General features: G+C 41.8%; 1 protein-coding gene across 5 annotated transcripts in view; it reads right to left on the bottom strand.

Moving 5' to 3' along the window:
• LOC126354140 (uncharacterized) overlaps positions 1-18297 on the bottom strand; it is a 170220-nt gene that overhangs the window by 124816 nt on the left and 27107 nt on the right. For all 5 annotated transcript variants that reach the window (XM_050003540.1, XM_050003543.1, XM_050003544.1 and 2 more), the window contains exon 2: positions 1942-2118. In XM_050003540.1, the coding sequence (XP_049859497.1) occupies positions 1942-2117 (176 nt within the window). In that variant the 5' untranslated portion in view covers position 2118. The remainder of the gene's footprint in view (positions 1-1941; positions 2119-18297) is intronic.

Here is an 18297-nt window from a genome sequence, read left to right as displayed (position 1 = left end):
TGGCGACTGCATCTTTCAACAGGATCGAGCACTTGTTCGTAATGCAGGGCGTGTGGTGGAGTGGTTACACGACAATAACATCCCTTTAGTGGACTATCCTTCACGGATTCCTGACCTGAATCCTATAAAACACCTTTGGAATGTTTGGGAAAGCCGACTTCGTGCCAGGCCTCACCGACCGACATCGACAACTCTCCTCAATGCAGCACTCGGTGAAAAATGGGCTGTCATTCCCCAAGAAACCTTCCAGCAACTGATTGAACGTATGCCTGTGAGAGTGGAAGCTGTCATCAAGGCTAAGGATGGATCAACACTATACTGAATTCCAGCATTGTCGATGGAGGGCGCCACGAACTTTTAAGTTATTTTCAGCTAGGTGTCCGGGTACTTTTGATTACAATGTGTAGTAGGCACTTTTGTACCGAATTTTAAAGTTACCCTTCGCAGTGGGAGACAATTAAAGGGTTCTGAAAATTTGATCGTTTAATTGTGTTGCACATTGTAGTTAAACCAGTGTGATTACTTCACAGCTTTGCAGCGCGGTGTAGCTGGGCGGTCTTGGGCGCCTTGCCACGGTTCGCGCGGCTCCCCCTTCGGAGGCTCGAGTCCTCCGTCGGGCGCGAGTGTTTGTGTTGTCCTTAGTGGGAGTTATTTAAGTTAGATTACGTAGTGCGTAAGCCCAGGGACCGATGATCTCAACAGTTTGGTCACATAGGAACTTATTACAAATTTCCAAAATTTCCACAGCTTTGGGGAACATCTAGACATTGTTTGGCAGAGACGTAACATCAACTGGGACAACTTAACCGAGTGGGACAACTCTGGGGCTTTATGAAAACTATTGAGTCTGGCGCTGTGCCAAGGACTTGAAGAAACGAACTGAGGCGCCATTATTTGCATCATACGCAGAATACATTTAACAACAACCAGTCGGCGTGTTTTCAGCATTTCACGTTCTGTCAATTGTTGATGTTTTTACTTTTGTCTTTGTGGCCATTATTTTCTGGGTAGTCTACAAAAATTTTTTACTCTGCTCATTCCTTCACTTCTGAGTAAAAACTACTTATTTTCTTTCATAGAGCATATAATTGTCAGTTTTGAAAGTAGATATTTTGTTGGATTTAGGTGTAATAATATCAACTGGAAATGTTGCACTAGGGAGCTTGACAGAAAAGAGACACCTTGTCGTAATTTTCTCAACTTTTTCGCTATTTGTTCTCAGGTTGTACATTTTTCGCTTTGTTTTGAAGGCTGTCAACATTTCAAGATTAATTAGGACCTGAGTGGAGGACCACAAGTATCAAAATTGTGACGATGGTACTCTGCAGTTTGTCGTCTTTGCAGTGGTTAGTATGGAAATGAAGAGTGCAAAAGCTGCAGAAAAGTGTACTATTCCACTGAAAATTTGATGAAGTGCCTGTATTGTAAAGCACCAGGGTGCCAGACAGCGCAGAGCAATGATGAGGAAGGAGGGAGACCCAAAAAAGTAATTGTCAGTTCTGTGAAGACGGAGAGGTAGAAGTTTTACATTTTCGGATAACAAACAGAGCGAAAATATTTTACTCCTCACACACATATCTGACAGAAGTTTACGCTATGTACAAGACGTTAGTCACGTAATAGACCCTCCCTAATGGAAAATTTGTCTTTTATGACGAGAATTTCTGAATTTTCTTTGAAGTCAGAATATCTTGTCAAGGTGCCTATTTCAATGTTTTGAATATTTCCAACATACAGTTTTTATTGTGTAAATCTGGCCACAAAAACCCGTTTCTGAGCCAACTTTACCATTACTATATGCACTGTTTCCACAAGCTGTGTAATTAGAGATTAAGACTAATAGTCTGTGATGGTTCTGAAGTACACATTTTCGTACATATCAGTTAACGCGGCAACTGAAAGAAGGAAAAATATTGGTAGAGTTGTCCCTGTTGGCGGTACCTTCTGGCGAAAGTGTTGGGGCAGGACATGTGCTGATGCAGCAGGCGTCGACGGCTGATATGACGTGGGTAGCGGCGCCTCGGGGGACGCCGGTAAATCTCCCGCAGCGACGCAGTCGCCGAGTCGGAGGCCGACAGCAATCCGCAGCAGACGGTGTGGTCGCACTCGCAAGACATGCTGGGCCCAACCAACACAAAAACATCATAATTCATTTACTGAAAAAAGACCATTGGTAGTTTAATTTTATTGGAGTTTTTTCTTAATTGACATTTCATTCTTTTCATGAACACAGTTGGTCTGTAAGCGGTGCGTGTCGTATCAGCCAAAACTTAGAAAAAGTTCAAAGGCTTCAGACTAGACAAAACCATAGAAATTAAGAAACATTTCATATCACATCCCCCCTCCCGCCAGTTCATCTCGAAGTCCTAACAACAAAAAATGGTTCAAATGGCTCTGAGCACTATGGGACTCAACTGCTGTGGTCATCAGTCCCCTAGAACTTAGAACTACTTAAACCTAACTAACCTAAGGACATCACACACATCCATGCCCGAGGCAGGATTCGAACCTGCAACCGTAGCAGTCGCACGGTTCCGGACTGTGCGCCTAGAACCGCGAGACCACCGCGGCCGGCTCCTAACAACATACAGTAAATCCCTCAATATATACTCACTCCTTCTCCCTCTCTCCAGCAAAGATAATTTAATAGTACACACCATCTCTGTTTCTCCATTCCCTTCTTTTGCTTCTTCATACCAGTAATGTATATCCTCTTGCTATCTTGAAAGTGTAGTGCTCTGCCTTGACATCAGCATTTCAAATAGTTGAGCACCAAAACTTCCAAATTAACTATCCATAACGGAATTCACTAACCATCAGATTTCCATATACTAGGCCTGTAACATGTGGTATGGTTCTGGGATGCATAATGGATAACACGGAGACGTAAACACGAATGGGAAACGTTGCATTGCAAACAGAGGCTTAACTTAAAGCATTTTCAGTAGCATCTTTTACGGATAATATTTATCTATCTTTCTCTGAAAGGGTAACATTAACAAGAGAGTATCAATCGCCAGGAGTAAAATCAGACTTTGTATGGCATCGTAATTTAGAAACATTTTGTTAGCTTTGAACCTCTAACATTTCAAATTAGTTACATACATGTTAATTGAAACGCAGCAGATAATAGATGACAGTCTGAATGATCATATTTTCTGGAGTGGTCAGTCGAATTTAAGATATAATAACTGAAATACCAGTCGGTCTTTGCTGATGTTATTAGCCAATAAACGTGATCCATCGATAAAATAAAAAGAAATCAGGTAATCGACTTAGTTATGCGCCCATGATTTCGGATAGGATCAGGAGGCGCTGGAAAGAAGGGAGGATATATGAGACAACGAGGGAGCAGGAAGAAAAATCCACAAATCAATCCACATACGCAATAAAATCAACATCACTTCCTACACACAGTTAGTAGCCACACATCTATAGAAAGCTTATCAGAGACAGTGTATCCCCATTCCATACGTAGCTACAAGTTTGCAATATATATCAAGTTTTTAGGTGTTGAATTCCGCGTATTATTCGCCTAATGGAGAGGTCTGGTTTCTATTGGCTAAAAATGAACAGGTGAATCTCCCTCCACGGAAATTACACTCGTAAAAGAGCAATTACCGAAACTCACTATACAGATTCGTTCTCTTTGTTTTAATTAATAGGAAGTGGGAAGCATTTTGTGACTTAGGCTTAGAACAAGAATGAGTCTAGTGGACTCATAACCACATGTGGTGGTCATGAAGATCTTTATCTTTCACAAAATTTTACTAAAATTGCGAGTGAAAGCGTTATTAAATAAGTGCTAAGGCACAGAAATTGAAATTTTCTGGGAAGGCAGACGGCATAAATCCCATTCGGCATCACATGGAAAGTCATTGAATAAAGAAACAAGTCTTTAACATGGCATAATACGAAGCAAATTAGACATAGTTAAGATGAACTATCAATCAGAACGCCTACAGCAAGACTTAATATAACCGTTGGGATTGGATTTCAATAGACAGACCCAACCAAACGCAAATGCCATACTGTGCTACTTCCGAACGCATAAAAAGGTACTGCTCCTGATCTGGTGATTCTCACTAGAAATTAACGTTGTAATAAATCCTCTGTCACCGAGTAAAGTTAACGATGAATTTACCCTCGGTTTAAATGTAGACGATAATGTCCAAACTGTTCATTCCGTCATCGTGACAGCAGCTTGGATCACGATAGAGCACCATCTCGGAGATCTCATTTCCTACTCTTGTAGAATATTGGAAAAGACGCAGTAAAGTCTCCCTAACCCCATACATCTGAAAGTAGAGCATTAATCATTCTTCCAAAAGGAGATATGCTGGCAATTGCGTCCCGAACGCATGCAGAGTGTTAAAAAAGTCCATACGTATTCGCAGTTACACGACAATGCATCCTTGCTTTCACACACAGCAGAAGTTTAAAGTGTAATCCTGTTAGACAGGCAAAAAGCTCTCTTTCTTCCAAAGACGTGCCATCCTCACATACAGGTGACTTGTGGTATCATTTGCAGAGAGAGCCCACACTGAGAACCTTTCTGTTGTAAAACGGTTCTGGACCCATTTCAGTCTCACATACTCACTGTGGTTGCACTTACTAGCTCACTATTAACAATCTCCGTTAATCTGTCATATGAATAAACGGTTATTGTACATTGTATAAAAAGGTTTACATATTTGCACTCCTGCACATTATGCTAGTATTTATTTCACTACATAAGCCAAATGATTGTTAAATAATTCACTTATGTTTTGTTACTTATAACACGAATGTTCATGTTTGACTTCAATCATTGACAACAACGTTATTTTTCTTTAAAAACATAAGTTAAAATTTTGTTTAATGTTTAAGTTGTGTTGTAAATATAAATTGTTAATTATCTTTGTGCCACTGAAGTATGCATGCAATTTTCCAAATTTACCAAACCTGTAGTGACATCTTTCGAAACTGTGTATATTGACATAACAGAGTAAACGACATGTGGGAGCGACTTCATTGTGATGTCCTTGGGTGTCCACAAGGGGGAAACAAGAAGACTGTGTATGTTGATATAACAGAGTAAATGATGCATGGGAGTGACTTCATTGTGGTGTCCTTAGGTAACTGCAACAGTGTAGCAAGAGGGGCTCTTTCCCTCCTCCCTTCCTAGGATCTGGAGTACAGAGTTTTTTTTTCATTGCATAATCCTCATGTACTTCTGGAAGAGAGTGGCTAACCATCATTTATATGGTATGTAATGAGTTTTTTGGCTCACATATAAAATTTAATTCTTGTAGTTCAATTCATTTAAACAACAAATTTTAGTTGTAGTCCCCCCCACCCCACCCCTTCCGATAAATGGCTATGGTGATGTCATACGCAAGTGAAATTAATTGAATTCGCAGGGGTGATGTGAGATTTAACAAAAAAATTATACATATATATTCGTCTGTAGTTGTGTACATATTCCATCACAATTTCGCAAACGGCTGTTAGGAATGCGCTACAATTTCTACAGACACGTCTTCTGGCATGTTAATAGCGCAGTGAAGGTCCTTACGAAAGCACTGAATCCCGTATGACCTTATTTCTACAATGGTATAAAATGATATTGAAAAGACAATAAACGAAATTTATTATCAAGTTTTCCTGTGTAAGACTGCCTTAAAATCACTAGAGGTGTAGAAATACATATATTTTTCACATTTCAAATACGAATTATACCACTTCAAGTTTCATCTGCTCTGTTAAATAGTTGGGTATTTACGAAAGTTGCAGCTGCCTTTAGGTGGCCATGAGGCACAAGTTAGGTGACAGTTCCCACAATGACAGATGGTGTCGACTGTGTTAGCTGCTCTGCTACCGTGTGAAACTAAATACAAGTAGCTCACAACGCAGGCATGGAACGCCCATTACTGCAAGAAGTTTCCTCTTCTCAGCTTCAGCTATTCGTAACATTGTTTTAAAGCAACCGTCACCAGAAGGACTGTGTGAGAGAGCTCCTGAACTTAATTACTGTCATTACACATGTTCAAGTAATTTGTTTAACAATGTTTTTATGTACAGAAGAGCGTCAGAAAGATCCAGAGTTCTTGCGAGTGAGCAGAACACTGGTCACAAAACTTTGCAGGCAGTCTAGGATCAGCGGCCGTCGTCTTATTTTGCCTGCTGCGTGTGGAATTGCATATAGTGTATATGAATTAAAACGAGGAATTTCATTACGTAGCCAAATTTAATGCTAATATCGCTGAATACATCAAAAAAATGGTTCAAATGGCTCTGAGCACTATGGGACTTAACTTCTGAGATCATCAGTCCCCTAGAACTTGGAACTACTTAAACCTAACTAACCTAAGGACGTCACACACATCCATGCCCGAGGCAGGATTCGAATCTGCGACCGTAGCGGTAGCGCGGTTCCAGATTGTAGCGCCTAGAACAGCTCTGCCACTGTGGCCGTCCTGAACATATCTATTTTTTGTGTTCATACGTATTATTTTTTGTGTTACGAGTACGTCACGTTGGATCGTCGAAGGCCTAAAAAAATGTCGAGAATCCAATGCTTCCCTACAAGAGAAGGACATTGCATGCAGAACAACACAAATGAGTGAACCGGATATACTCTCTGATGCTTATAGAAACTGTAGAGGCCCTGTGAGACACAAAACCGATTCCGTCCTCTTGTGTTATCACAGAAAGAAATTTAATACAGGTCATTATAAAATTAAACATTTTTTTTCAGAAAGAGCATATTTTGTTAAGGTGAACATTAGAGAAACTGGTGATTTGTGTGGATGTGGTGATTTTGCATTAAAGGTAATGGACGGTTTTTTTTGGTGAAGAATATGTGCCCTATATGTGGGAAGCAGGGATGGAAAAGAACTTGTATTAGTAGAAGAGGATGGTGAAATGTGGTCCAACGGCATGTGTAGTGTATAGGTAATGGTGGAGTGGATATTGTGTGAATATCATTTGACAGAGTAAAAGGATAGGCTGGTTGGAAGAGTATTTCAGACCAAGCTTTCGGAAAGGGAATGACAAGTGGGGAGGAGAGGAGCCCTGCTATGAAGGCGAGGAGCACCACTCAGTAAAAGATAATGCAATAATGGCTAATAACAGCCACTAATTAATTATTCTGAAATTTTTAATCTTCGTCAAAAAACGCATGAAGAGACACAAAAATAAAATTTTATGAGGTGATGGTTGTACTTGTTCTACTGTAACACAGTGAATCCTGGGCTGTGAAGAGGAAAGATTTTAGCCATTACTATTTATAAGTGTGTAGTGTCTGTTCTTTTCCGACAGAAAAGACACCAAAGTGAAGAGTCTCAATCTGGTACAAATTTTCACTTTTTGTTGAATTTATGCAGCCGATGTCTAAGTTTCTCTTAGTATCTTAATTTTAGCTATGTTCAGGCAACTGAAATGAAATGGAGGAGGTGCAAGTCAATGTCCATCGATTCCACATTGAGAGACGTAGCAGCGAGCCTGGTTGGTGCTACAAGTGAATGAAGGATGGGGTAGGGCGCGAAGGGGGTGGGGGCAGCGGGAAAGCACACTGCTGCAAGTGGGACGATGCGACATTCAAATGGAACAATGTCAGGGCCGATCCTACTGCCCGGCTTACTGGGTCAGGTGCATCCAGCCGACATAGACGACAAACATCTGCCGACCTTTGTGATCCACCACAGCACCTGACAGCCACTCCTGCTGCTGAGCAGCCAGACACAAACAGCAATCCTGCCGCCGAGGGGGCTGGGGGGGGGGGGGGGGGGCGACAAGAAGTTACACGTGTTCTGGGGCATGCGACTCAGCGTGCAACAAATCCACAAATCCATCCAGGAAACATTACAGCTGGCGCCCATGGAAACGTTCGACCGGACTGCACACATTGAGCGGCGTCGCCTGATACTCAGCCGGAAAACTCGACAACGCATCATCGCAGGAAGAGGCAGTCCTGTTTTTATCTATGAAAACAGTACTCCACTTCCTGTTAGAAGCCGCTGTAGTCAGGTACAGGACACTGTTGCAAATGCAGAAGTCTTCAGAATCCTCAAACACAAATTGCCGACTGTTATCAGACACGAGAGTCCTTGGGGATTCCTCGATGACAAAAATGGTCAACATTGCGTGAACGATGGCTGTCAATGTGACGGAGGACAGTTTGGCTATGTTGTTCAATGTCATAGTTGATCGCCGGCATGTCGTTGTGTCAAAACCTTCATACGAATCATACCACAGTGCGACAAATGCAGCAAGTGGAGTATGCCGGGGCAGAGAACTGGGGGCAACCTCTTGACAGCATTGCTCCTCTGTGGCGGATTGAGGACCTCTGGACAACACTGAGTCGATCACAGGAGAAAAAATATATACCACACTGGATATGTACCCAAAGAGACAGCCCAACCAATACATCTGGACATCCGAAATGATTTTCCGGAAAAGCGGGTCGGTAACCATGAGACTCGTAACATTTCACATTGGCAATGAAAAATCCGACAAGGTTTGCTGCGAGGTATCATCCAACACGAACACGAGAGCCTACTGAGGATTGGTCCCACTGGCAGCTGCAAAAGCACATTCACCAGCTTTTGCGTGCTGGGCAGTGGTGTGGTAATGAATGTCATAACAATAATTACTGAGAAAGATAGCCCACCTCTGCAATTACTGGGTAGTCCTGTCTGGTAGCGTGGAACGACGGCCAGATAAGAGAACCAGTGCCTTGTGACCGGTGATGAGGAGGACAATTCCCCATAAAATAAAAAAAAGAACTTTTTAATTTCGAAAACAATAGCCAGCTCCTTCTTTTACAGGTGCGAATAATTGCGCTGCACTTAAAAAGCGTGTTGGATGCATAGCTGATTGGCTGTTCAGTGCCATCTGGGTTCCAATGGGACAGAACTGCACTAGTGATATACTAGGATGCATCAAAGGCCACCTGTCGTAAAAGCCAAATTGGGAGCAGATTACAAACACTGCTTAAGGGACTCAAAAGATCTTTAACAATCCACAGATCAGACAAGCTTACACATTTTTGGCGAAGCTGGTTGAAAATATAGCAGATGTATCTGAAATGGGTGATGAACTAAGCGTAGTACGAAATCTTGGCCAAAAATGACTGGATGATGACGACGGCTGTGATGTGTTTGTTCTTGGGCATGAGGACATCTCTGATAAGCACGTTCCAACAACTGCACCTCAGTGGAGGAAAAACTCCCCTTTTCCAGCTTGCAACGAAGGCCATTCTCAAGAAGGCATTGGAATACCGTCTGTAGGTTTCGTAAATGCTCCCTTCGTGTACAGTCCATAACACAGACTACATAAACGTAGTTTACGCGGTTGTGATGTTCTGAATCAGCTACTCCAAATACTATTGATAAATTCCTGGTGCAGACGATATTCATAGAGGGAAGCATTTAACTGGTAAAACCCAAGGGAAGTGTTGATTACCAATAAATTCCAAGAATCTGCATTCATCTGCAAGTATACATTGTACAAGTCGATACGTGAAAAATATACCCCACTGACAACTTCGCCAAAAACTCCTCTGACTGTGGAGCTGGATACCGACCTGCGACGCATTGCGCATTGACCATCTGCTTAAAATCGCCGCAAAGGTGCACAGTGCCATCGAGCTTCTGAATTACCAAGATATTGGTGGCTCACTGACTCGACGAAATTAGAGAAACCACGCCTTGATCCTACCAAAGCTCCAACTCGGCTTTTACCAGTGGCAAGCCAAATTTTACAAATAGTTGCTCAATAACCGACCTGATGGCTTGCCCCACACATGAACATGTACCAAATTATAATGGGGGCTGGACTGCCGGCTCGCCCAATGAGTGGAAGGAGAGCGATGCCGAAAATCTGAAAAAAGCCGCATGTGAGAATTACGACGTAGCAGTCGACGTGAACTCGCAGAGCTGCATGCGGGCTACGAGTAGCACTGCGACGGCACTACGCCTTAGTTGTCAACGGTGTCAACACCATGTGACTCGACGGAAGAGAAGGACGCCTGAGGTACTCCACAGGTACAGGGGGGCTGTTTACCACGCACGCCTTATTGCGCGACATGCCAACTGTAGGAAACGATGTTCCTTGCCCTCGCCGTACGCTCATTCGGATTTCGCAGTCGGAGCAACGTCTGTTAAAGAGAGGTCGGACAACAACGCCCTAGTATGGACCCCAGGATCGGATGCTAACCAGACAATTACGCCCTGAATAAGCGATTCTGCATATGAGGTAGCACAGTTTGGACATTCAAAACGATACTTGCGCGAGAGACCCTGCAAATCGGCAATCAAGGCCTAACATGACTGCCGCTTCTCCTTCTGTGAGTGCAATTGTGGTAGCACTGAAAAAATGCTGGGTTCATGGCTGCCCAGTATGAACACTATGAAAACGGAAGGAAAAGCAATAGAAGCATCACACACATAAGGGCGTATTAGTCGTCACCTTAGCATCCGCACATGCGTGACAACGCCACTAAACAATACTGTCGGCACAAAGTACTGTACGGGCCGACAGTGCCTCGTTAACAAGCTGGAGAACAGAACCCTGCAAGAGAAAATGAGAACTCGCCATGAAGTCTATCCACGGGGGAGCAGAAAGTCAGCATAGAGACGTTCACAGGGATAAATACAACACACGGCAGGCGTGGGCAGCTGATGTCTGACATCTGAACGCACAGAAACGGAATATGGCACGAGAGGCAAGGCGAGGTCTACGGTGGTTTATTTCAGCGTGACAACTGCCACATGCAGGCAAACAGTTCCGTCAGCTGGTCTGCACACATGCGGCCTCGAGAAATACGGACCCTGCAATGTACGGAGCCCACGAGAAATACAGGTCCTGCAACGAATGGTACCCATGAGAAATACGAGCACCAGAACTGACTTGTGTCTTCGCACAAGTTGTCTTGTCGACAATATTACGCGAACGCACTGCTCCGTGCGAGGCCCACTGGAAATCAAAAGTCAATGAAAAGATACTTACTGAAAGTCGAGTGCTATCGAGAACTAGCACGCATTTAAACATGCAATTAAGAATTATTAAACCTGCGTGAAGTAGTTACTGGCTCCCTGCCAGAGATGACTGCTGGCACCCGTAAGACCTGCAGTGTCACATACTGTATGCTCTGTGCTCTGTTTTTCTCATGGGGCTCGGCCCATACCATAGTGATCCCTCCCCCCCCCCACTCCTCTCCATGGCAGTTAACTACACCATTCCACCCTGATAATAACGCCAGGTCATCTGCCTCCATGCCGCGATGTCCGCTGGCGGGGCGGGGATACTAAAGAAATAGTTATCAAATTCCCTTTCGTATTTCATCTAATGCAAAGCACTTAATATGTGTTTTCTCAGTAAGTCGCCAGACTCCTTCGAAAGCCCATTTTATGACGATAGGTAAACAGTTTGCAAAACTGAATGGATAATTGCTAGTTAATATACAGAACGTTTCCAGCACAGTACGTAATAAATATTACAAATTGTTATATGCAATATTGCTATCATTTCGTATCAACGATACTTTACTTCTTATGCTTAAGTCTATACGTACAGACAGATGCAACTGCACAAACTTCAACTTCTACCTTTCGATACATTTATGACCATTCTGTCATAATCTACTGCGTGATTCTCACTAGAAATTGACTGAGGAATACACTCTCTATGAAATAATGAAACTCACAGTGAATTTAGCGTGAGGATAAAGAGAGACAAGCATGCCTACACTTTACTCCAAGTTATCGTAGCAGGAGTTTGGACCACAACGAAGCGTCCTTGCTCCCTTCTCATCTCAAAATAGTTCGAATGGCTCTGAGCACAATGGGACTTAACTTCTGAGGACATCAGTCCCCTAGAACTTAGAACTACTTAAACATAACTAACCTAAGGACATCACACACATCCATGCCCGAGGCATGATTCGAACCTGCGACTGTAGAGGTCGCACGGTTCCAGACTGTAGCGCCTAGAACAGCTCGGCCCTTCTCATCTCATTTCCTACATTTGCGGAAGACTGAAAAGACAAAAAATTCTCCCTAACCGTAGAAAACCTGAAAGGAAAACGTTAACTATCATCATTCACTCAAAAAGAAGACATCCTGTCACCTTTATCTGGAACCTAAGTGGCGATTTCGGGAAAACACAACCATTCACACTCATCACCGTAGACAGAGAGAGAGAGAGAGAGAGAGAGAGAGAGAGAGAGAGAGAGGACATACGTGACTACTCTAGGGCGCTTGAGAGTTAAAGGCGGTGGGGGGCAAAGACATACTGGTATCCTCTAGCAAACACATTATATTAAGAGTTTGGTAAGTTTTTTCTTTTTTTTTACTTTAGACATTTCGAAAGCACTCTTAGTTTTTACACTGAGCAACGTTTTGGAGCTTGTGCTTTAGAAATAGAAATTCAAAGAATATCATAATATACTTAGTTCCAACTAATGATGTTGTCTTATTTGTGGAACAACCAGATGCATTATTAAAGGTGTTAGCTTCTAAGCAAAATAAGGTAATATTAAATGCATATTTTAATTTAAATATTTATTGGCTTATCTATTCTACATCCGTACTTAAGTCCCTTGTCATTTCATATAATGTGACTCTCCCTCATACAATTTACAACAGGTGTTGTGGGAATCAACAATACTGCTATCGATAACCTTTCTATAGACATATCGAGCCATTGTTCAAATACTTGGGGGAACAACGTCGCTGACCAGCGAGAAGGGCTGTGTGTACTTTCTCTGACAATTTATGGGCGATGCGCCTTTGTTATGTCCGGGTGTTATTTGTATACTTGTGCGAATAAAATCGTTATTACTCAATACATGGATTGCATATCATGTATTCTACCCCCATCCGTATCCGAGTCCTTTACACTTGTAGTTTACAAGACTAATAATGAAAAACGAATTGAGGATTTAAAATGTATTTGCGACATACAAACTGAAAAGATGTGAACAGCACACATGATGTCAATGAAAAATATAATGTATCCTGCAACGTAGCCTATAGCTCCAAACACAAGTTCCAATATGAGTTCCATAAAAATTAATTTTTTTCAGTTATTTCTTTACTTAATGTTGCAAGTATGACTTGACATACGGAAAAGAAGTACCAGCGTTGCTAAACGTCGTCAATTTTCCATTGAAAAACTTCATGACACAATAGCATTCGAAATATAGTATGAAATTGCTTGAGAAATGGCTTGTGTGTGGCGGGGTCGAAGTGAGCGACGAACGTATGCGATCCGTCGCTCACAAGTGGGGCCCGTGAGACAATATTAACAACATGGTGGCTATAACTTACCCGCGAAAGGCAAAGGTCCCGAGCTCGAGTCTCGGTCCGGCACACAGTTTTAATCTGCCAGAAAGTTTCATATCAGCGCACACTCCGCTGCAGAGTGAAAATCTCATTCTGTATAACTAGCCTTATCATATGCTAGAGATTATCCCGGCGAGTTCTTGTTTTTTAGAGCTGTCCAGGGTTACAAAAATGAGAATTTTATGACTGACGAGTATTTTCTTTAATCGTTGACCTGTATGCTCGACACAGCGTTTTTAAGCATTCTCTTTCGACCGTGCCTCTCTCAGCCGACCTTGGAGCAAGCGCTGGCGTCGATGGGGAGCCGCGGTTCCCGGTCCCGGCACAACTTTTCAGTTAGTCATTTGGCAACACAGGAGGGGTGTTTATATTGGTTTCATTTGTGAAGTAACTAGTCTACATGATTCTGATCATATTATCTCTATTCGTTTTTTGTCTCATCGTTCAGCAATAGGCAAAAGAGCAATAAAAAATTTTGAAATTGTTTAGTGACAGTAACAATGAGCGTTTTAATTGCACACTACGAAGTGGAGAATTTTCTATTTCGCTTAACGGAAATTATAATATTAAAGTCCACATGAACATAGCTAAAATAGGATTGCTATTAATGTTACTGATTCACTAAACATACGAGATTTTTTTAAAGGCAAAGATGTGAATAAATGTGATGTGGGTTGTGCTGCTAAAGATGCTACATTTTTATACCACTCTGATAGACACGCACGTCATTTCTGTAATAAAGTCGCTTCTATTGAAAGATATAACCGAGTAAATAAAGTTAATGTTTCACTAAACTGTTTTAACTAATTTAAAAATGTGTCCTGGATTGGACCCAAAAGAATATAGTAATATGTCCTGGGTACTATAACTTAATATCCTTCGTCACATTTTAAACGCAAATAAAACAGTTTTGATTACGACTGTTCACTGCGCTGGGAAAAGAAATATTTCCAATTTCAAATGTGAGGTTCAGTCACAGGTTAGTAAGAGAAATATTTTTCCGAAAGAAAACGAATCGAGTATCATGGAAGACAAACAGTCCATTCAACTCGTTATAAAGAGTGATGTCACTTGGCCTAGCCGCTTACATAAACAAACCACGCACATGTGAGTTGCGTTTAAGCAAATCTAATTCAAGAACCTAATGTACACTAACAGTGCACCAATGATATTAAAGGTTATTTATGTACGTCCAGCATGTTTAACCGCTAACCATCTGAGTCCTTTTAAGTTGCCGCCTCCCCCCATACCCCTTACGACTTCCTGCACTCCTCTTCTCGTACTGACGAAAAAAAAAGTCGGTAAATCAAAATGAGTGGTATCCTATTGGCTGAAATACTACAATTTATGACGTCAAGACCAAGTTGCCGCCATCCATTTCTCCTCCCTCACTCCTCTAAGACAGTTTGATACGCTAAATTACTACTATTTATGACCCAAAAATGACAACAGACCCTTTGACACTACAGTGGATGAGCGAAAATCAAAGAGCGTTTTCCTATTGGCTGAATTATTACAATTTACTGATGTCATGGCCAAGCAATGGTATTATTGTCTGCAAGAACTCTAACATTCGGCTACCTTCGAGTATTGTTTATAGTTTCGGAGCAATTTGTTACAATTAGGGGCTATTTGTTACATTTTTTGCAGCAAATTTGCTGATTTTCTCCAAGTATCCCAAGAACCCAATTTTTAAGATCGTCATCCAAAGAAGCACATGACTATCATACATATGAGACTTTAAAAAATTAGCAGATAACACAGTACATTATTTAAACAAATGCACTATGTTCCAAGTCTATTTATATAGGAACGCTTCACTGTAAGAAAGTTATTCTTGCATTATCAGTGTTTGAAAATAACCGCACTGCACTTTTTGACGTATTAATCTGAAAATGCATCCACTCGAGGCCAGACACAAGATATCACAAAATTATACTCATACCCCATGTTTAAGCGATTTTCCCCCATCCACTTGTGCTGCTGCCACCACTATCACTGTGATAGAGATAAGGGGCAAATACACTTTATCTAAAGGAAACAAAAAATGTGAGGAGGAATCCTATGGACACGCGATCGTCTCCCACTAACAGCCCCACTTGCAACACTGTGCTCCATGGTGTGTTGTGTCAGACAGCACACCTATTGCAGGCCGTGGCATGCTATACCGTCTAACCTGTTCCAGTTTCTACACATTGTTCAAACACAGCATGATCTAAAGCACTTGACACATGAGCGTCACACATGGTACCTATTTCTGGTTATTGATAATACGTAAAGTATTTTCTTTTTAAAGGACAGTGCACCAATACATAACTGTGTGAACTGTAACTGTATATCACTAGCAATCGTTGATACAGTGTGTCCCTCCTGAAAGTCGTCATATGCATTGATTCTGGTGTTTCGGTATATATTCGTAATCTCGTTTTAGCAATTTGTAGCTGAAGTCTACTGCTCATTGTGACTTTAATGTGATGCCCACTATTTATGGAAAATGCTGCTTTGTTTTCCTTTATGAAAAAAATGATTTTAAAGCGAAATTTTGTGAGACCTATCGACAGAGTAGTCCCAGATTAAACTACTTCTGTATAAATTTAAACGAAATGTGTTAGTAAAGGCATTCAAAAGCGAAGAATAGCCAGTACTTCAGTATAACAAACACAACACACCAATAATCTACACATTTTAACCAAGTACCAGACGAGATAAGACGTGTAATACAGATCCCATCTAATTCATTAAAAGCACATGCTTGAGTCGTCTGTATACTGTAGTAGTACAAACGTTTCCTACAAGTTGTGTTATTTGGTCATTCTACCTTATGTGGGTTTGGACGATTGTTCCCAGGTAATGCATGATAGTTATTGTTTCTAGTAGCTTATTATCAACTGTGTAATCGTACAGTACTGGGATTTCTTCTTCTGTGTACACTGATGAGCCGAAGCACCGAAACATTATGACTACTGCCCACCGTGAGGTTGTATGCTGCCTGATGGCGCTAAGAGCACCTGACGCGGTAAGAGAAGTATAAGAGTGAAGCAGAGACGAATATCGAATCATTCTAGCGATGATAAACGGCGCAAATGCGGAAAACCGCCGACTTAAGCCAGACCTTGATAAAAGCCAGATTGTTATGGCCCAGCGCCTGGGATCCAGCATCACGGAAACGGCGAAGCCGGTCGGCTGTTCGCATGCTGTTGTAGTGATCATACATGGAAAGTGGGTGAAGAGTTCTGAAAACACGAGTGGGCAACAGAAAGTTGGACTTCGACACATCATCACAGAATATAGGGATTGGAGGCTTACCCGCTTTCTAAAGCAGGATTGGCAGCCATCTGTGGCAGATCTGACGACAGAGTACAGTGCGGCCGCAGGCACGAGTGGTTTTGAGCACAGTGTTGAACATGGTGTTCCGCAGCATACTATCCCTATGTGTTCCCACGTTGACTCAACAACAACGTCGGTTAAGATTACAGTGGGCACGACATCATCGAGATTAGACCGCAGATCAGTTGATCGTGTCGCCTGGTCGGATGAATCCAGTTTATTGTTAAACCAGGTTGATGGTCGTGTCCAGATACGCTGTCATCTAAGCGACCGCTGTTCGAAACACGCAGCGTGCCACAGACGCAGACCGGTGGGAGCAGTATTGTGTGTTATGGAGGACATTCGCCTGGCCTTCATGGGATTTTCGATAGTAATAAATGGTACCGTTACAGCTATGGACTACGTGAACATTATTAGTGACAACTCAGAACCGCTTATGCTTGATGTCTTCCTCAGGATAACTGTCCCTGTCACAGGGCCAGAATCGTGCTTCAATGGTTTGAAGAGCGTAATACTGAACTCATGTTGATGTCTTGGCCATCAAATTCCGCTAATCTGAATCCGGTATGCTGTCGGGCGCCAGGTCCGCGCCCACAAACCAAGCACCCGTGAATTACGGGAAGTATGTGACCTGTGCGTAGGTATCTGGTGCCACAAACCCCTGGAAACCTAACAAGTACTTGTCGAATCCAAAATTGTATTCGCAGGCACTTGACAATGGCGATATATGCTGAAAAAGTGTGTCGTTAATAAAGTTTAGTTATTACAACTAGCTATTCTGGTGCACTTTCTAATAATCCTGTCGTTATCTGATTATCTGGCATATATTATGCTCTTGGTCCTAAAGAAGAAAAATCAGGATAATTTTTAGAAACCCAATTTTTTTTGTTTTGTCCAAAAAATACCTGTCCCTAGGTACTAACCGCGAAAGTTGACGCTCAACCATTATTTTGCATATGTGCTTTTCAGGAAAAACTTAAAAATACTGTAACAGCTCAAAATATTTCACTCTGCTCTGTATTTGAAAGATAATAAATTTATAATACCTTCAGTTTGAAAATATGTGTCAAAGTTCTCGTGGTTAACCTTTCTGAATATTTTAAAGTCTCAGAATTGTTTTTTAAATATCAATCACAATGATTTAGATTTTTTTTACTCTTAATTAATGCTGTATAATATTATACTCCCCGATATAAGAACTTCCACTTTTTAGTTTATAAAGTTTTATAAGTAACGTTCATATTTTAAGTTCCATGGCTAATATCTTTACTACAATCATTCACTACTAATTTTGTAAGTAGGCTGTATAGGTTCTCATATTGGTAACGCCGCCGCCATGTAGCGCTCTGTATGAAAATCACCGGCTGTACTGTGTGCAGTCTGAGGCTGGTTGGCATTGTTGTAATACTCGCCATTGTAGCGTTGGGCCATTGGCTGTTAATAGCGCGTAGCGTTGCGCAGTTGGAGGTGAGCCGCCAGCAGTGGTGGATGTGGGGAGAGAGATGGCGGAGTTCTGAAATTTGTAAGACGGGATGCCATGAACTGCTATATACATTATGACTTTTGAACACTATTGAGGTAAATACATTGTTTGTTCTCTATCAAAAGCTTTTATTTGCTAACTATGCCTATCAGTAGTTGG

The sequence above is a fragment of the Schistocerca gregaria genome, chromosome 3, assembly GCF_023897955.1.
Source record: "Schistocerca gregaria isolate iqSchGreg1 chromosome 3, iqSchGreg1.2, whole genome shotgun sequence".
NCBI lineage: Eukaryota > Metazoa > Arthropoda > Insecta > Orthoptera > Acrididae > Schistocerca > Schistocerca gregaria.
Note: the sequence above shows the minus strand (reverse complement) of the source record. Positions and strands in the feature narration are given on the sequence as shown.